The 21,734-nt window shown below is 33.4% G+C and overlaps 1 protein-coding gene across 3 annotated transcripts in view; it reads right to left on the bottom strand.

Annotated features, from left to right (window-relative positions):
- N (neurogenic locus Notch protein) overlaps positions 1-21,734 on the bottom strand; it is a 149,047-nt gene that overhangs the window by 99,146 nt on the left and 28,167 nt on the right. For all 3 annotated transcript variants that reach the window (XM_076132973.1, XM_076132980.1, XM_076132987.1), the window contains exon 2: positions 4,721-4,799. In XM_076132973.1, the coding sequence (XP_075989088.1) occupies positions 4,721-4,799 (79 nt within the window). The remainder of the gene's footprint in view (positions 1-4,720; positions 4,800-21,734) is intronic.

Below are 21,734 nucleotides of genomic sequence, written 5' to 3'. Positions count from 1 at the left end.
AACTGAGACAGTTTGTGTACCGTTATGTTTGTTTTTCATTGTTATGCTTGTTGAGTTATTTTAATGTTATTTTTTTTATTTTGTAATTTAGAATCTTGTGTGAAAATATTTTTAGTAACAAATTTACTGTTACGTGAGCTTAACTATATAATAAAGGTTTGACAGTATTATTTTTGAATTTATTCCCCGATATAAATATTGTTAACACAATACATCGATTTATCGATTTTTTTATTTATTTCAAGATTCACAAAAAAGTATAAGTATTTATCTACTTCGAAACACGTAACTTTTAGTTGTATTATTAACAAAATGCTTCGAAAATTACACAACTTCAATTACAATTACCTACATATTCGAATCCAAGCTTTTGTTTTGTAAAATCATCCATATAATCATCAAAACCTTTCATAAGTACTTCATACGATCAAAAAGATCCATTATCCCTTTGATAGCGGCCCGAATACGTAATTTTTTGTCCATATCGATAATAGTGATGTACCGAAATCGATTTCGAATTACAACATCGATTTGTAGTTATCGATTTGAAGTTTCCGAGATGTAAACGTTTTGTAATAAACGGTAATTGTTATTGAATTGATAATCTCGATGTTACGGTTTTCATAATTTGTATGGGGATTGAACACGTGGAGGGGTTCAAATTGTCTTTTGTATAGCGTAAGGGGTGAGGGAGCCGTTGTAATAATGTTAGGGGTAGTATTACACTAGGATGCGCTTTCTACTTTCGATTAAATGTTTGGAAAGTTTATTTAGTGCATATGTCATGATTAATGTTTGTGAATATTGCTTTGTTGCTTGTTTTCACAAAGAAAATAGCTTATGAACTACTCACGCATCTAAGGCAGCATTTGGTGTCATTTACGACTATCATATATTATGCAGAAAAATATTTCGTATATTAAGTAATGTTAACATTAGAGAACATAACAACAAAGAACGACCGGTGTTGTTATAACCCAAGAAACTAATATGAAAAATTACTTCAAGCATGTAAAATTCAAATCATTTTAACTAGCTATAACAAACAACCTAAATAACGTAAATCTAAAAGCTATTACAACAAACTCTCAAAGATTCATCATCATAGAGCCCAACCTAAAAACCAACTCGAATAAATTCTCTCACAAAGCAACTCAAAGCAAACATTCATTTGTGGTCAGTCCGAGCGGGATGACGTCAGCGGTATCTGGGCCGCCCACCTCACTTACCACGTCTAGACGGACCGGGGGACAATTGTTATCTATTATCTGCCTTCACAAAGGTAACGTCTTCGCTGGCCGGTCCCTGATGACTCAAGTGCTTGATTTTTTACAGTTATTGAGTTAGGATCTGATAGTATCTATTTTTAAGAGACTAGACTAAGACCCAGGATAAGTACCTACTAAATAGTTTAACAGATGGAATTTAATAAGCATTTTGAACATTTGCTATCACTTTATTTAACAGATAGGTTATCTGACACTTAATCAACATAACAGAACTTCGAGATTGTTGGAGATAAAATTTATTTCGTTCCATGTAAAGAAAAATAGCTATTTAAATGTGATGGTAATTAACTTATCACTGGCCACATTTTTATCAAATTAATTATAAGTAGTAAAAAAAGACAAAGAAAATCCGCAACTCGGTAGATATAAGACGATTTAGGAACATTATATCTTATCTTTCTATTCTCTAATTTCTTCTAAGGTAATAAGAAAACATTCAACAAAAATACGATTCACAAAATCGGTTCCCATTCGTCTTGAACTTCAAATCGCCGATAATGTTCTCGGGGCAAGATTACATGGAATTATGTATTCATATGGTAAAATTGGCCATAACGATCGCTATAAGGACTCCATACATGTCTATTCGCGATGTGTTTCCGTATGGCCATGTTGGCCATACGGAGAACATAACTCCTTAAGAGTAGGGATTTTAATGAGGACCGTGAAACAAAGGGTTTTGCCGCTTTGCTGGTGCCCTTACCTTTGGTATTGTTCGTGATAGAACAGGAGTATTCACATGCTTACTATTTTCCTGTACTGTTATGTCAAACATTCGGTAATGATTACTGAAATCGCATTCCGAATTAATTTATTCGACATATGGAAGAATTAAGATCAGTTTCTCCCTGGGTTTTAAATATTGCTTCCCTTTTGATTGACTACCTACAGTAATCATAACTAGTTTCGCCTAAATATGAGGCATTTGGCAAGCGTATAACAATTTCAGAAACAACTTCATTATTGTTAAACTTGCTCCAGAATTATGATAAATATTATAAAACAATCAGCAGTAGATTGCAACTATTTAAAACACAAAATTAGTATATCTACCGTACTTTCTCGTAGTCCTTTAAAACCCGTAGTACGGGACAACAAAGGAGTCTAGTGTGAAATTCCTCCTAGCTACATGACATATATGGTAATCTGATAGCGACTACGTAGTAGCAGAGCCCCGCTATCATAAGAATGGTCTACGAATGTAAACGTCCCGAGATTAAACAAATAAGTAGCTTAGGTAGGGGGAATGGTAGTCTAACGTGTCTTTTTAACTGAAATTATCTTGTTTGTATCTTTTCAGGATATTTATGGCAACTGAAACTTATGTGACCAGACGCAACACAGCCTTTGGACACAGAAACAGGCTAAAAAACCTTTTATATAGGCAGCAACTGTCAATTCATAATAACTTTGATAGTACATTGCAATGAAGATAGCTTATCTTCGATTGGAAAAATGCCTCATAATTTTGATCCTCAATACAATTATCTTGTGTCCATTTTGTTGTAATTTAAGCCTTCTTTGCTTGACAGGAATAATGCTAAAATTAAAACATAGTGAATTGAAGTGAATAAATTTATATTCATGTATTAAACAAGTAGTTGTATAGATGTTATGAAACATCTCATATTTCTTGGAAGTGAGTAGTCAAATTGCTAACGTTTTGTCAGTGTACGGGGACGTGTCGAGCTAGTCTGTGATTCCTATCGGGACTGGTTTAATCAGACTTGTGTAAGCAATTGTGAGGGAAGCTTTAGAGGTTTGTTGAAGTAAACCTACCTACTAGTAATGTTATAAACAACTTTAATTAGTACCTTATGCTACTTTTTGAAACTAAGGTCTTGAGTCTGAGACCATAATCTGTGAAACGGTAGTCTGGTCTATTGGCATGTAAAGTTTCGACTATTTTGACTGTCGTGTTGGCTTTTAAACTAGAGCTGTTTTCATTAAAATGTATATTGATGGTTTTAATATAGGTCTTTTTTTTAGATCTCCGCCTCTATGGGAAAAAAACGTGATTTTATGTATGTACAATATGTACATATGTGTGTACAGTAGTTTCTATCTTTCTATTAGTGAATTTTTGTCCTAAATTAACTTGCAAAAGGTGTTAAGACACTTTAAGTTAATTATCACCGGACCACTTGGTAAAGGTATACTATAACTCATAAAACAGTTAATATAAAAGTTAAACATAGGCATCCCGCAATTTTATTTACCCACAAAATGAAGGTTCATTTCACAAGAGCCAATGATCAAAAGAGCCGGTATGTATTTTTTGTTGGCAACCCTAATCAAAAGGGCATCTTCGATATATTGGGTGGAAGTATCAATAAGGCCCATTAGCAATAATAAAAATATACAACCGAATGGTTTTGGGTTCCGTTCCGTGATGTTCACAGAATTAAACTTATTAGGGACTGTAAAATAGGGAGAAAGTGTTGTATCTTGAATTTAAATAAATCTATGACTAAATGTAAGGATTATCACGCTAAAGATTATTACGTTCCCCACACGTTTTTCAGGTTCTAATTAATAACCGTTTGAAACTATCGTAGTGCCTAATTCATACCAAGACAAAGACAGAAACTAACTAAGTAAACGAATACGATTTACATAGATAATAAAAAATCGATATAAATACATAAATATTAAGCAATATTTTTAAAAAGTACAATAATACTAATTTACAAAAGGAACCCAACAAAATAATTACCGAATACATTTTTAACGAAATTAATACACTTGAACTCCAAGGGTTCGCATGCGCATCTGTCCAACGAACACACACACACACACACACAAACACACACATGCGTGCCAACACACACAAATGCATGCACACACGCTCAAAGTCATACACACACACACAAACACACACATGCGTGCCAACACACACAAATGCATGCACACACGCTCAAAGTCATACACACACACACATTAGCACGCTGTGTGTGTGTCACTCACACTGGTACAAATTAGTCACACTAACAAACGTCATGGTGTGCATGTAGGTCTATGGGGTGCGGTAAATAATAATTCTAACGGTTCTATGGCATATGGATGCTATATCGATTTCTGTGCTAACGATTTTTGGGGGAAAATTGTAAATGACTCTGATATTGAAGCTTTTATTTTAAATTATTCTGCATTAAAAAGGAACTGTTAAAGAACATAAAAAAAATGTGGAGTTGAAACCATAATGTACAGTTAAAATATGTAATATTTAGTTATGTTTGCCTTTCCACTTCGTCAAAATGTCTAAATTATTATTCCCCGATTACATATAAAGTTATCTGATGACATTAAAATCAGCTTTAAATCTGAAAATAATACCTAACTCAAAAGTACTAACCGATTTTGACGTCCAAACGTGTACACACTTTAATAGTATCAAAACAGCAAAACTGCAATACAACAAATACACTTACTTGCAAAGATATTCTCCTCTCGGCGTAGTGAGACATGTGCCGCCGTTCTTGCATGGCGACGGCGAACACGACACGAAACCTGACACAAAAAACAACACGTTAATATCTTATACAGGAAAAACAACTTTTATACTTAGTCTGTAGTTTAGGCTTTAATTTGCTTGTGTATAAAAAGCGGAATATTTTCTAGAACTAAACGAATATGCAGTTTTAAAAAGGGCATAATATCATATTACATATGTGCCATTTTTTTATTGCATAGCTGAATATTTATTTATTTTTCTGTTTTGTAACACGGAGCAGTTCGATTGACAATAAAAGCTTTTCTTCAGGCGTATTCATGATTAAATAAAGTACTTATAGTATTGAAATATTCGGAGACTGATATTGGTTTTCAAAAGTCTAGTTTGCTTGGACATCACTTGTTAAAGATTTCTATTTGCCGGTACGAGAAGCAGTCCACGTTAATTAGAGTAAAGTCTGTATAAAATGACATAATATCGTAAAGTTAAATGAATAAACAACCGTTACAACGTCTGCCTATCAACCAAATACATTCATTCAAGCAATAAAAAGCATTGCTCTATCATTTCCGTTCCGAAGTCCGTATAAAGTTGTGAACCGCTAGTTTTTCGCTCGTAACCACAAAAATGATATAAATTTAATTCCTCAGATTAATTACGAACATTGGTTTTATGTGCACCATTATACTTTACCTAAAAAGGATATGTAGGGCGTACAGTCACGAATAAAAATGGTGACTGCATGAGATCTTGATAACGTTGAGCGTACATTCGTAATGAGATTATAGTCTGCAGTATTTGAGGTCAATTTGTTCCAATAGAAATCAAGATGAAACGATTAAATGGTACAATCAGAAACTAGATAACTGATCATTAGTCTTTCTTACTTTCTTCCTTTTTAAATAAATCTGGTTCCGAATTCGATGCGGCGATATCAGATCGATAATTTTGGTTCTCAATTTTAGAGAGATACATATTCAAAGTGCACCACTTAGTTGTAGTTACCATGCAATCAAGACGTGTAAAAAAGTAATTCTTAAACCAAGAAATACTGTTAAGGAGCTCGAAAAATCGCTTAAAAGGAATTACAGGCCCTAAGGCTTAAATATCCAAAATCTGCGACACTTTTAAAGCCCCTATGTTATTTAAGCGTATTTGGCACAAGATTGATTGTCGACAAGGACCTAAATGATCCAGTTGCACGATACGGCTCGCTGTCTCATACACAGGACATATTAGTTATGTCGCTGAGATGTATGGCTGATCCAGTGATAATGAGAGCAGTTCGAGGTATCTGTATTTGGGTATTTGAATGTGCAGGAAATGATATAAACTGCGAATGTTTAAAAAGGTGTTCAATTACTTGCGAGGTAATGTGTGTAACTATATGGGTTATTTTTCAAAAACGGTATACTTAAGGGACACATATATTATTTTAAGTGTTATATTTTATTTTGGTTTAAATTAAGGAGAACACAGGAAATTTTGGTTTCTTTCTATTTCATGGTAAACAGCGCTTTAGAAGTGATTTTACAATCAACGTTTCGTAATTTCTAAGCAATAATGTTGACAAGACTAATGTTACGATCTGTGGCAAAATTGAATCCCGGGTTTATATATTTTTTTGTTATAGTAGCTTATTTATTCGTTCACTTAAGTTTTTAAAGTGATTTTTGATACAACACAAGAGATAAAAGTAAGGATGTGCAATAAAAGCAAAGAGCGGCTTGAAGCGGTGAAAAAAATTAAACATTGGAATCATTATCAACACATGCGAGTATCGAGTTGATAACATCTCGATATCGATCAGTCAGCATCCAGACCACCCAAACATTACTCGATGTATTAACGAAGGAAATTGGGATCAAAATGGCGGCTTATATTTGTATTTTAATTAATTATAATGGGAGAAGTAAAGATTATTGTGAACTAGAGGTTCGTGCCGGCTTTGCTCGGGTTAAAAAGCTTTTTTACAAATAACCTTTACAGTTTGTACACATAAAACTTCCTTTTGAATCACTCTCTATTTCTATAAAAGAGACCTTATCAAAATCCGTTAAATAGATTTAAAGATCTAACCATACGTAGGGACAGGAAACAGGAAAGCGACTTTGTTTTATAAATACTATTGAATTAAAGTGATATTGTCTTTCGATATTGTTGAGAAACAGTGCCTAATAATAGAAGTTAATGAAATGACTTACTAGCAAAATTCATAACAAGATTGAAATCCTACAATATAAATTATAGAATTTCTTTTGCTTGCATAAATATCTGCATTATTTATGATTTTATCACGATCAATAACGGTCTGATCTAATAAAATAAGATTTATAACCGCATATCCGCACTTTAAATCTTGATCAATATATTTTAAAGCATGCAATATTATGCAACGAAATAAATAAACGTAACCAAAAAATCTAAAAAAGTAAATATGTTTTTTTTATTTCGAAATTCGCAAAGATTTCACTGTGGGAAAATCTAACGTATTTAGCTAAAAATCACAAATTCTAAGACTTTTTAAGCGGAATTTGATAACGGTGATAATAAACAAGTTTGTTTACTGATAAGTGAATTTTTGGGTAAAATTAAAATGAGATATGGTAACATTTCACTTGTTTGTATAACACTTGTAAAAATGTAAATACACTTGAAAGTTTTTAACATAACATTGTAGGGTTATTCTGTATCGTGTTTCCACACTGAATAATTTTACAAGTAAAATATGTTGAAGATATAGATACTTTTCTGGCTTTATGTGTTTAGTAATCAAATTAGGCGTCTTCGATGTATAAAGTATGTAACATTTGACTAAAAACCTAGGTAGTTAAAATTCTGTTACTAACATCAAAGTTAACAATAATTAAAAAGTATTTTATTTGGCGCTTCAGATGATATATGCTATAGAAACTGAATTGCTGACAACAAAAATCAGTAAAAATGAACTGAGCATTGTTAACAGGACACAATGACGCAACGTTAGACCCTAACAAAAAAACCCTTAAATTTATCTGACGGTGGAAAACACCAGAAACATATCTAAACTAGGTAAAAGTACTGAACTTAACTTAAATCTTTAAAGCAACAGGTAGAGAATAGCCCGTTGTCGTTATCACAACAAAAATAAACAGTCCGCGATGATTGACGGTCACGCGTGGGAACTACTCGCACACAGACAACATACGATAGTACGGGTTCACCGCACATTGTTGCGCAATACATATAACATAATACATACTAATACATATAATCTAACATATTAATACATATAAAATAACTTTAATAAGCTGAATAAGCTCTTAAAACGGTTTTGATAATTTTTTCAAATCTTTAGGGTTGTAGCATGAATCTGCACTCTACAGCCGGTGAAAGTAGTTCCTACGGCGCCCGCTAGAGGGCACTGATTAGATTTTCATATATTTTTTTTCGATATCAAGCAGTTGTCGATAGTGGTAGAGAATGACACTACTGAAAGTTTTTTCTTTGATATAGTTAGGTTTAATAACAAAGGCAAAAAAAAATTAGAAATAAATTGTAGGTTTCAAAATGTCGTTAATTTTACCAAGCATTTAATAAAAATAGAGATATTCAGCAAAAATATAAAACAATTTGTTATAGTGATGCAACATAGTAACAAACTATTTAATCTCTAAATACTGACACACGTTAAGAAATCCACAAGTCACATTATCTCATGCAGTACCCACCTATTTGAAATTCCGTAGACCTCATAAAAGGCATTTACGATACATTTTGATTAAGTTTATAGCTCGCGATAGTCAAGGACGGAGACCAAACGGTTCACTGGTTCAATTGTTTGAACATAAATGTCAGCAGATCCGCATACCGAACTTTAGATATCAATTCTTTGTATTAAAAAACTATCAAATCACTTGACGAATTTAGTCAATAAGCAGAAGGTTTATTATCTGTGGGTACAAACAATAGATGACAAAATAAAATATTTTCGTAATTTTGTTCTCTCATTTGATAAACTTACATTTCATGGTGAATACAATTCAAATTCATGAATAAGTCCACAAACTTTTTTGTTTTGAGTAATCATTAGTAATCACACTATAGATTTGATTAAAATATTTAACAATAGTAAAAAAAATCACAAATATTTCCGTTGCTGTTTATAACGCCACCATATTTTCTATCTAAACTTGACTTCAAAGGTGCAGCTTTACTCTAAAAACTGCGTTCTCCACTCGCCCTATAAAATGTCGGCAGCTCTCCCAAAACTTAAAAACATAAGATCGTTAACATAGTCTCAAACCTTTGAGTCCACAAGCCGTCTGCATATTCCTTTTTCGCATAACTTCCCAATTTCGTTACCAGACGGGTGGCGAGGTAAAAACTGGATGGGCCGACTGGTATCACCTTATAAGGACACCCATTGTTTTTGCGAGAAACAACGCAGGGCCGGCTTTGAACTTAACGATACTTTTGTTGTTTATTCTGTATTTTGTGGAAGCTTTGTAATATTGTACAGGAAAAACAGGCGCTTTTTAAACGAACTTATCATTTCCGTAAGTCTTTCTAACTACTTTAACCGTTAACGATTCTTTATTATGTGTATGAGAAAAAATATTTTATTATTCTCTTTTTAAATAATATGTGTTTTTAATTTAACATTTTCTACCATTTTGGACTTTATTTTACCGCGAAAACGCGCGACGAAAGTGCTATCTAGTGCCGAGAAACTGACATGCGCTAAGGAAGTTAAGCCTCTTGTATTCGATGCTTATTCTCATATCCAAGATGCGTGTGAAAGTGATGTTTCTAGACACAAAATTAGCCTAGTTATTTAAAACAACTAACAAACGTAACAGAAGCCTCCGACTCATATCCGTTAACCCAGTTTCACTGTCCAAGCTTTTAATGTCAACAACTTACACAACAGTTATGTAGATTAAATTAAAATGGCAAACGTTATAAATTGTACAATAACGAGATCAATTCCAAAATCTTTTACTTTTGTAAGTGGTTTAAAAAGTACGTAACAAGAACTCGCTTTTTGCACTCAATTTTAAATGTCCGATATCTTTTCATATGAAAATGTCAACTTTCGCTGACATTATAGCAAATCCTTAATATTTTTGTAAAGTATTTGCTAAAAAAAACTAGATAGATTCTGATTCGGGAATCAAAAAAGACATGAAACTTTTTATCCTTTTAACCTGCTCAAAGGCATTGTTAAAAGAATGTTTTATAGATATTCTTATGGTCGCGTAATATGATCAAATTACATATACATGTCTTTTGTATTTTTTTTTCAAATATTTGCCTTGGTTTGCTTGACGTTTCGGCACTATAATCGTCAAGCAACGTCAAGTCATCATATCCTGCTTCCTACAGCCCTTATGTGAAGAGATTCGTCTCTGTTAATACGACAGCCGTACAGTAAGGACATTGATGGATGCCTTCAGCTCGTATGGTGCCTATAAAGTAATGACTCTGGATCATTTATTGATGTTTTATTGACCGATTCAACTTATAAGAAGCCATAAGTAGTTGGAAATTGATGAAGTTTATTGTGAAAGCTTTTACTTTGTGACGCTTTAAAAAAAGATTTTGATAACTGTACTTTTTGCAAGGCAATGCCTTCAAAGGTAGCCTTTTTCATACAGTGAATAAATAAATATATTTATTTTATTTTATTCTTCTTATGTATTTCATTGCGAGTACTGACTCTTAACGTAACTGCTTTTAAATTTATTAAGAAATATTGTAACTTAACCAATAGATAATCCATTTAATTTTTACCTTGTGTAAAGAGTTTATAAATAAACAATTAATAAGACCCATTTTCAAAAAAAAAATCCTACATTACCAACTCGATAAAAAAATAATCTAACGAGTAAATATATGCATAAAATCGGCAGATTCTTGTATCTGTCATTGAGGAAGTCCTGATACGTGTTATCAGTACCGTGGGAACGCTAGCCGTAGTACACTGATAACAGTAACAAAAATATATAAACATACATTAAAAAATCGCCTACGATCGGGCGTTTCCGTAAAGCCGTGAGATACCTACATATATGGCCTCTACAAACTGGACAGTTACGCACATGTAAATTAGATATTTTATGGCATAATTAATTTACAGTTTTACTGTTTTGATGGTCTAGATTTAGATATAGCTTAAACTCGTAGACTAGTATGTGATTCTCGACTTTAACTGCCATTAAAATAGTTAAGTTCAAAATAGTTCTCGAGAGTAAGAAACAAAATCCGCTTCTTAGACGCAAATGGCTAAAGATTGTTCTATTTAAACGTTCGAAAAAATACTGGCATTATATTAACAGTGTAAAAAGTTTGTAAACTAAATGATATCGTGACTTAATTAAACTATAAGCAAATAAAAAATGCTCATTGGCGCGAGATCTCTTATCGGTGCAAGGAAGTAGAGCCTATTAATAGTGCGAAAAATACTACCACGTATAAACCGGTAGATGTCATTATATCAAAGCATTAGGTAGACTTGTAGATTCGAGTCACATTTAATCAATGAATGTATAAAAATTTCATTGCCGCTTTTCAAATCAAATTATTCATGCATGTGATATTTGGTATAGTTTCAGGTCTTGTAGTTTACTTTTACTGCTTTTATCCAAAATCGCAAAAGTAATGTCCTTTTTTGCCCTAATTATTATAAACAAAGCAAATGTATGAATAAAAACTAAGTTCACAATACGCAATTAAATAGCTATCATTGCTCTTTGTAAAAAAAAAACAGTCTAAGCTATAAAAAAATATGTCTATTACCACAGATTTAAAATAATATTAGTCTAAGAACATAGTTTATAGTATAACATACACTCAAAGTAACAAAACTAAAAGCTCACTATTACTCGTTTTCATGTAAGCAGACACCCAGCTAAGATTATACTAAGAGGCGATAAGAAACTGTGTGAATGGGGCGCTATGAATGTGCCTGATACTATCCGTTTCCGCTTGTTCACCTGTTATTGTGTTTCATCCTTGTTTTACATCCAAGATGGCGTCGGGGTTTGTGAGATGGCGGGAACGAAACACGTAATTGCTGTTACGTGAATTTTGCGTATGATTGTGATTAAGAGTTTAGAGTAATAAGAGGAAAGTGCCTTAAAACTTAAATCGCGCATTGATAAGTAAATATGTATTTACCTGATTACCAACTAAAAAAAAAACTCGCAACGGCTTGCCCAAATTTTCAAAGATTCAAAATGTTGCCCAGTCAATTGTACTTCCAAAAGAACAAAATTTCAGGTCAATAGCGAATTAAAAGACAAAAACAAAGAAAACTTTAACGTTTAGACTGTCTAGAATATCCATCTTAAACGTTAGTATCAGAGAAACATCACAAAAATCTTGTACAACGAAACTAACAAGTTTTTCCATCACTACATCCACGTGCATATAAACGTACAGAAAGTACGACTATTTGTGTATAAACAGTTCATTATTATCGTTGGGACAGCATTATGTGAGGTACGCATGTAAATTTAAAATTCATAGTTGTGACATGAACTCCGCGGGTGTACCTTCAAAACCTTTGGCTATAAGTCAGATATTTAAAAGGCTGTTTCCCGTGCCATTAAGTCAATGAATCGTGATAAAATTTTAGTGTGGCCCATTCATGGATGACCTTTTACATATTTGACCCGTTTTGATTGGGGTTTTAGTATTGATAAGATATGATTAAGATGGAGTCATGCTATTTGATCTATTGTTATTGTTTTGTGAGGATTGTAACTTTTTGGTATAAATTTTACGTATTTTGACTTACCCTTCAGTCTACCAAGAAGAAAATGTTATGTCACAGTTTACTTTACCTTAAAGACTTTAGAGAATTCTAGTTATTAAATATGATTAATTAAGTACCTATAAGTTACGATTTTAATAAAACCACAGTAAGCTTAAAGTAAACAGAATCCTATAATCCCGAATCCTTTATTTGTTTGTAGCATAATATAACAAATTTAGTGTAGGAAAGAGGTCTTAAAATGTTTCTAAAACCATCCATTTCCACATTCCCAAGAAACCTTTGGCCAAACTAATTGTCAAAGCAACAGAATCGCGTGTCGGAAACCTATCGCCTCGACTATCCAACATTTGAATATAACAATAATTGGTTACGTTTACCAATTTCACGGTGAATCTCGTACTGTTTGACAGTTGGCGATTTGCCGCCATTTCGAAGGAATGCGACGAGTAAATGTAAGATTATTCCCATAGATGCTTTTGAATTTGTACACTTTTTAGTTTCGTGATAGTTTTTAATAAAAGCAGCGAATTGGTATAATTGAGGAAAACATATATAGCTGCTTTATTTATGTGGATCCTTTACTGTTTAGCTAAAACTTAAACTTTTATTTTTAGATTAAAAACCGTTTTTTGAGTCTTAAATTCAAACAATTTAACAAGAAAATAACCAGTATTGTCACATGCTTACATATCATGCTGTCTTACTCACACTAATAGCGTAAGTAAATAAGAAAGCGAGATAGAAAAGGGTCCATTCTATCATAGTAGCGCGTATCATTGTAATATACTCATGCAACATTGTTTGAAAGCAATTGATTACCGTTTCCGATTCCCCATGAACATTCCTATCGTTATTAGATTATTTTGAACTTTTCTTTATTGAAACTGCATAGTTTTGAATCATGAGTAACGGGCTTAGAGGTAATAACTTCAAATATGATACTTGAATCTTCGAATCTTTAAAATTTTCTTTTATTAAACACGAGAACTTGGCCGGAAAAGTTACTGTTAATGATACTTCAAGACGAAATTTCCTAACCTAAGAGCTTTTTCTATTTATAAACTAATCTCAAAATTAAAAACGGATTCAAATGCTACTATCACAAGCCTTAATACCACTCTCAAAGTCACTATCACTAATGAGTAAAACAAATTAGTACTATCAACTGTACGAGACGCCCACGCATTCCCAAACAACTAACAGTAGTAACATAACGGGACCGAATGTCACTTTTTGTATACAAACTTCCGCTCAAATCATCTATCTTAGTTTTTTTCTTAATTAACGGAGTTCTTAACCGCTAATGTGATTGTGTATTGACGCGAAAGTTGAATCTGTCTTAATTATGTTCACTGTTTTGTGTGATAGTGATAATTTGACAGTTTGCGAATGGAGTGTAGTACAGTTAGCGTAGTTCATGAAGTTTGATTATAACTCGGATATGTTAAAAAAATTCGGATAGGGAGTACAGTTGATTAGGTAATCACAATCAGATTGTTTTTATTTGACTATATCTAACCAAATCGTGTTTTATTAAGATTGGCCTAATTCTATTCAACGACTGACACCGGTCTTAAGTAGTTAGGCACACTTTTCATAGCGATAATAATATGTTAAATGCTAGTTTCTATAAAAAGCAAATTGCACTAACCACTATCCCCAAAATTACACCTGAAACTATACTCTTAGAAGTACTACTCAAAAAAATTAAAAAAACCGGTTTTTTAGCGTGATTTGAGAATAAATAACTTGCAAGTCGCGGGCGTCACGACACCATTTCAAACAAAGCTTTAAAGTTAAGTGTGATAACAGAAAAAGCGTGTCATTCAACCAATAAACAATGACAAATGTCTCTTTAAAACTGCAATAAAAATACCTTATCATCTCACTATCACTTCTCATATAACTCACTAATTGCTACGACTAATAACCAATTATTTGGAAGTGATTATCAATTAAAATTTAATAATGTTCATTAAATAAGTACGTAAACAAACAATAACAATTAATTTGTATGATTGATAAGCTTGGATTGTTGTTTTATTGCTACTGATTATGATAGTTGATTGAGGAAAAGCTTTTGAGTGCGCAATCAATTTGTAGTAGTGGTTTTAGATAATAGCGTAGGTGTATTTGAATAAGTTCCTGATTAATATAGATGATAGCTGTTGAACTTGGGACTGCTATCTAACTAAATTATTTTTCCTTTGTCGATATCAACCTTGCATGTCTGAGAGTTCTAAAGCAAAGTTCTTCAAGCAATTCAAAGTCCCGTCTTGGCCAGTGTAGTGAGCTAAAGGTTTCAATCCCCCCCTCATTACGGGAGGAGACAGCCCCAGCAGTGGGACAGTAATGGATTATATTTATTAATTTCAAATTGTCAATATTGTTACAACACTTTGTTACCGCAAGAGATATATAGAAATAATTAATTACCTAGTCTCTCTCTAAGATAAGGTGTTCCATTAAAAATAAAATAATATGGCGTGGGTTTAAATAAATTCAGTACGATATGCTAAATAATTAAAAGATAACGTAGAAACTACTTGTAATCAATTATGTTGGTACAAAACGTTATTGATAAGTTTCCGACATGTATGAACCTGTCAAAAGTTCTGTAGATAATGTGACAGCTTTATCATACATGTGTGTTTTTTGTAGGAAACGGTTAAACATGTTTGAGAGTGATATCTTGATTGAAACGTATTTTAGTTATTGAGTGGTTTACTAATACTTAGTTAAGTGTTTTTTAAGGCTTACGTTTATTTTCTGTTATGTCATTATGTAATAATCATTTAGGCCTGTCCAAGTTTCAATAGTTCGATTCTTTACTACTACCGACAACCGGCTAGCTATCGAAAAATTCTACACGAAAATCTGTTTAGTGCCTCTACCGGTGTCCGTAGGGACAATTTGGGCAGTACATTTTAAATATCAAACTCTCGATACACGACAGTGCCAACTGTAGAAAATTGCGCTACAGTTTTGAGAGAGGAAACAAATGGACTTCTTAATTCCGACAATGGATATTCAAGAATTTATATATTTTTGAAGCGAACATTTTATTTAACACCGTTGATACCTATTCCTAAACAATGCCTAGAGTATATTTTTTCCTAAAGAAAAATTCAGACCGAAATTTTAAGCGGGCGCTGGAGCTTACAGAAGTCAGCATTAAACTTTAATAATATGACGAAATAAAGAAAAGTAAAGTAATGCATCATAAAGTAATATCGGTTATTATTACTACCCTGCATTATAACTACCTTGCGTAGGGGTGCTCATTGCTCACCCTCCGTAGCGGGTGCGCAAGCGCATCGCTTTTATAGAACATTCGCGACTTTACCAATATGGCGTCACTGACTCTTACTATTATTATTTTACGATAGTAAATGGCATAGTGTAGGATGTTTTTGATTAACATAAAGGGGTGGATGCAAATAACGATCATAGTTAAGTTTTCTATTGTGAATAATAGATTGCGCTTGAATATTGTTTGCAAATATTTTTAGGGTGGTTTAATGACGTTTATTTATTATCTACTTTTAATTTATTGAAATGATATAGTAAAAATGGCGTGTTGCTCATTAACGAACGGAATAAATTTATAAAATTTTAACTTTGAAGACATATTTTTTGGTAATAAGCAGGCAAATTAAGGTTAGACTATAAAGTTAACGCTATCTTCAAAAAAAATGTATCTGACTAACTGATAGAATCATTTTATTTAACAAATCCGTTCAGTATTAAACAAAATGTAAAGTACAAAATATTGACCCATATAGTAACCCAACAGATCGAAGGTCAGCCGGGGTCGGCGCGAGTAGGTAACGCGGCCCTCAAACCAACGAGAGCGGATGCCGCCGCTTATGCGCCCGCGCACCATCCGCCCGGGCGCGGGCGACATCATTTCACTCAATTCTATCGATTACATCTCTACTGGTACTTGTTTATACTTTTTTATCTTTAGTATTTGTTCTGCTTTGAAATCAAACTGTGTGACAATTTAGTCACGTTTTTAAAAGACTGCTTAATTTCTATTTGATTGGGGAATATGGGGATGGACTTAGTTTTACAATTTAGCTACTAGCTAGAGAATAAATCAAATCTAATTAAACAGAACTTCAGGCAAACTAATTGTACAACAAAATACCACTGAATGACTAACGAACAGAACAGATATCGCGCTATTGCTTCTTATTAAGCCGAACGACCACCGTCAGCTAAAATAAGTCAGTTTCGTTTAATATTTAGTTGAACGGTGTAAATTTGGCTTTAGGTTGCAATTGCATTACTATACCTCATCCTCACCTCATTAATCTTAAAGTTATCAATAGCAACACGTATCCTACATCTAAACACTTTACACCACGAACCTATCAATATCAACACGTATTTTATCCAGTTATAAAGCGTTTTACACCAATCAAATTCCTTGAACATAAATCCTGTTAACATCAAGTATGTCATCACAACGCTCACTGCATCGTGGGTGTGATCTGAGATAATTTCGTACTGTTCATTAATACTACTGATATCCATCAATCGTGCTGACCATTATAATTACGCAGTGTTTGTTTATGTATGTTTATCTATATCGCTATTGTTTTATATTTCGTCAACACCTACGTGAAAAACTAAAATCGATATGATTACTGCCTAAGGTAAAATTCATACTGTGAAGAATTAAAACTTCGATACTGAACAATTTAAAAAAAAAATCTTTGTTGATTTTCGTTTGGTGTTAGCAACTCCGACTTTATAAGTAAATCATCACTTCTTTCTTTAATACATTTTATGCATTCAATAGATTACTATACTGTTATTATCTTATTAAAGGAAGTCATCACTATACATAAGACACTGTAAAACATACATAGTATTTATTACAACTAGCTAAGGACATCCCTTGTAAAACTACCTCATCGTTTACCGGCCGATGACGGCAATGAGTACCCACATAATAAAAACACGTCCATTAAGAGACCAGGCCTGCCTATACACAGCCTATAGTGGCCGTTATAATGCATATTATGGGCTACGGAGCAAGCCCCGTTATTCTAAGAACTATGCTCATACGACATGGCTGATCGCAATTTCTAAAAGCGTTTTACATTAGATTCAAACATGTCTGCATAATATTGCGAGCGCTTATATGCACTTTATAGAAAGTTCATAGAAGTGTGTTTATGGTTCAGATTTCATTAAACTTTATGACTTATTTTCACATATTTATAGGTAATAAAATAGTTTAGAACTGGTGGGTAATCTGAATTACGGTCATTAAAATATAAAGACTCTTCTATGATATTACATTAAAGATGTTAATAGCTATAGTTGCCTATTCTCAACTGGTACTTATAGTATAGTTACTCTAAAAATAAAATATAAATAACACAAAAACTTAAGACGGCTTCCAAAAACTCCAAATGGAAGCAGGTGACAAAATTACGCAAATCGACCATTAAACAAATTGTACCAAAAATCTGCCTAAATGAGGATCTACAAAAGACTAAATAGCTCCATAAGTTCCCAATATCTAGATCGGAACCATCCACACGTGTCTACTACTCCAGCCATAAGCGTGAAGATCCTGGGCCCTATTATCAACAACAATGGCCGCCTGTCCTTATACAGACACGATTGTCCTGGCTGCGTGCGATCTATTGTGTGAACTGAATCTTTTAGCTAACAAGCCTACACTTTTGGGATGTTTATTCCTTTTAAACAGTAAATAGGCTTTGTATCGCAATACTGGAATCGTGAGGACAGAGATTTGTAATAATTGTGAAGGTTTGTTTCAGCTTGTGTATTCAATTCTACTGCTACTTTGGAAGCTACTGCGAAAAAGACAAAAATGTTTACCCGTTAAGTGCATGGTTTCAAAGCCATACGAGCAACGTTTCCAGGTTTATTAAGATGACTACAGAGTTGGAGCCTGAGTAAATTACTATATTTGGTTGCAATGGTGCTATCAACAGAATCGTCTTTCCTGTTCACGTGTGGATAGACATAAATCAACTTAATGCACAAAACGTGCAATCGAATACCTCCCCAAATTCTTTATCGACACAATACAATTTATACTCGTATCACCTCATTCACATCCTCAAACAAAAGCCTAGAACATTTACACGAAGATTTATCACTGCAAACTATAGGAGAAAGCTCCAATCAAATTATAAATGACGGAGCGACATCTTCGCGGTCCGTATGCATCACGGTCCTTTGTATGTTCAACGGTATTAATGAATTGCCCATCCATTTATCATCGAACAATGGGAAAGTGAGGCTTTTGTCACACGAACCGCTCTATAATTAAGTTAACAAAGTCCAGAGATTGATGGCGGAAGAGTTGACTGAACTGTGATGAGGTCGTGAGTGTGTGAAGTTTTCTTAATGGTTCATTGGTTTTGGCGTTTTTTGACCCACAATGCGACCTCTCTCCGTCCGCTCGAAATTCTCTTGAGAATGTTAAAAAACTTTACAAAGCTTTAACTTCTTTCTTAAACAAAAGCTTTATGTTAAGGTTGCACAAGACTTCAAATCCTGTTAGTTTAACCAGTTAAGCTTGAAGTGAAGTATGAGAGATGGGTTTCGAGCTCTCTTTTAAGATCTTAAGTCCGATCCATTAGGTCGTTGCTTAATGATCGTTAGCATCCTAAATGGTAATATTATAGGCACTAAAAATCTCACTTGTTATATAAAATCTTACATCATAATGACGAAAATATGTATGTGATATCCACCTGCGTAATCCTTAAACTACATTCAATTTTGGATATCTATACTAATATTATAAAGCTGAGGAGTTTGTTTGTTTGTTTGTTTGAACGCGTTAATCTCAGGAACTACGGGTCCGATTTGAAAAATTCTTTCAGTGTTAGATAGTCCATTTATCGAGGAAGGTTATATTATAGGCTATATATCAACACGCTACTACCAATAGGAGCAGAGTACCCGTGAAAAATGTTACAAAAACGGGGAAAATTTTGACCCATTCTCTCTTAAGTGACGCAAGCGAAGTTGCGCGGGTCAGCTAGTCTTGCATAATTGCCTAAAAGTTAGGTTTTCTCACAGTTTCCATTTAAAGAATAACCTGATTAAAGTTCCGGTTTTTCCTTCAAAGTACCGTATAAAATGTATCAATTTCTCAATAAGTGTCGACAGTCCTGACACCGATTTCTTGCGTTTAAAAATCTGCTCGAACGTATGTGAACATCCGAGGAATCAAATTGAGAAGTAATCTCGGACTAAACTCGTACACTTAAAATGCCATAAAATATTGATCTCAATTGCATTACGTGTTTCCAACTTGCACCTGTAGGGTTGCTTAACCTTCGTTTTCTTTTTGCTTGTCACTTATGTCTTGATTTTATCGGAACACGTTAATTCGAATTTTATGGAAATTATCGAGCTATGGCTTATTCGCGTTTAAGTACAGAATAGCGAATTATATTGTCATCATGAGTCTAGCGTATGAATAGCAAGATGAGATACTCTAGCCGTTATAAGTTTCTACATTTGTCCTTCATTTTGTCAGTATTTTTCAAACATACCTAATAGCTTGTGGAAATACCAGCCAGCTACATAAGGTCAACCTACATTTCAACCGAAACGAACTGCATTTAATACCAAATTACGATTCAAGCAATAACTCCAAATAAAATAAAAATCTATCAAACAATTTCCTGACACAAAAACCTCCGATCGGATATCCTGACTAACGGTACAGTTACAGCCCTAAAAGCAACATGGCCGCTACACGTATTAATTTTAATTGCACGGTGAAATCGTGCAGTGCTTTGAGCTCATATCATAATACCTTAAATGGCGCAGAAAGTCAAACACATACGGACTTTCTTTCGCAAATATTTGATGTGACATTTTATTGGTTCGAAGAAACGTCACTTGATTCGAAGTCTGGTTTCTTTGCAACTTTGCTGAGAATTCGGCTTATGTTCTTAAGTAAAGAGAGCAAATATCTTTCGCTATTCAGACAGGCTTTTACATTAGTGAAGTGCTACAGAATTGTATGTTTTGGCTAGTTAAGGTCAATTTGATTTAAGAGATGAGTGAATTTGACCCTAGGTGTCAGCCCAAAGTACATTAGTAAATCATAGTTTAACATTAGCCTCCGTACAATTTTATGTGAATTTTAAATAATAATGCCTAAAAATGCAATTAATTGCCCCACGAAACTTGTATTCTACTCAATGCCTCGACTACAGAACAAATCTTAATGAAATAAACTTGTATTAAAAAGCAACTTCATAAAAAAGTTACGAACCACTTAATTTTATATACTTTTACATATAACAATTAACTAAATAAGCACAATTTCCGTTGAATAAGAACACAAGTCTATCGGCAGAGAGCTTGTACGATGCGCGGGCGCAGTAACGAGACGATTTAACAAATTGCCCCCAATCTATCTGCGTTTTTCTACATACCGACATACAAGCATTTAAAATGTACCTATTGAGAAACTAAATAGTACTGTAATTCTGTTAATTAATCGTTATTCATTGAAGCTGTTTTTACAGAATGATGCAAAGGAGGTTTCTTAATTTAAAGGCCTAAAATTGCTATCCTTACTAATTAAGTAGATAGCAAGTTTTATCCTAAATTGATAGTGAAGTACTATTTTCTTAGTTTTTTTAGGAATATACGACGCTATAAAAACTGCCCGGAATCTCAAATAACTGATTCTTGCAATGCCTATGAATTATATAATGAAATATCTGTATGACCACGTAACAAAAAAATGCCAAACATTTATCTACTGGAAAAATGTGTAGTGTCATAGGTGCTCATAAAAAACCTCTTTTGAAACTTGTAAACTAAATAACCTAGCTCTCGACAATGGACATGATTTCGCATACAGCTTCAAAACCTATTGACTAAAGTCTAATCAAGAGGTCACTGACCCGATTTAAGCACAAACTGATCTGAATTGGTCCCGAGGCGCCATGCGATAATAAATAATTAAAATTGCCTATAAAAATGAATTGATAGTAGAATCAAACCATTTTAATCGATGACTCAAGATTGAACACATAAATTGAACGATCATTTCGTCGGGCATGTAGGATGAACATCTATTCAGTATGTCAAAACGATAATAAGAGTTATTTAGGTAGTTGTTTTTGTCGAAATATAATGTAATAACTTCAATCAGAATGCCTGAATAGAAAAGTTGGTAGTAACACTAGCTCTTAACAAAGTT

The sequence above is a fragment of the Anticarsia gemmatalis genome, chromosome 2, assembly GCF_050436995.1.
Source record: "Anticarsia gemmatalis isolate Benzon Research Colony breed Stoneville strain chromosome 2, ilAntGemm2 primary, whole genome shotgun sequence".
NCBI classification, from domain to species: domain Eukaryota; kingdom Metazoa; phylum Arthropoda; class Insecta; order Lepidoptera; family Erebidae; genus Anticarsia; species Anticarsia gemmatalis.
This window is presented reverse-complemented; position numbering and strand designations above follow the sequence as displayed.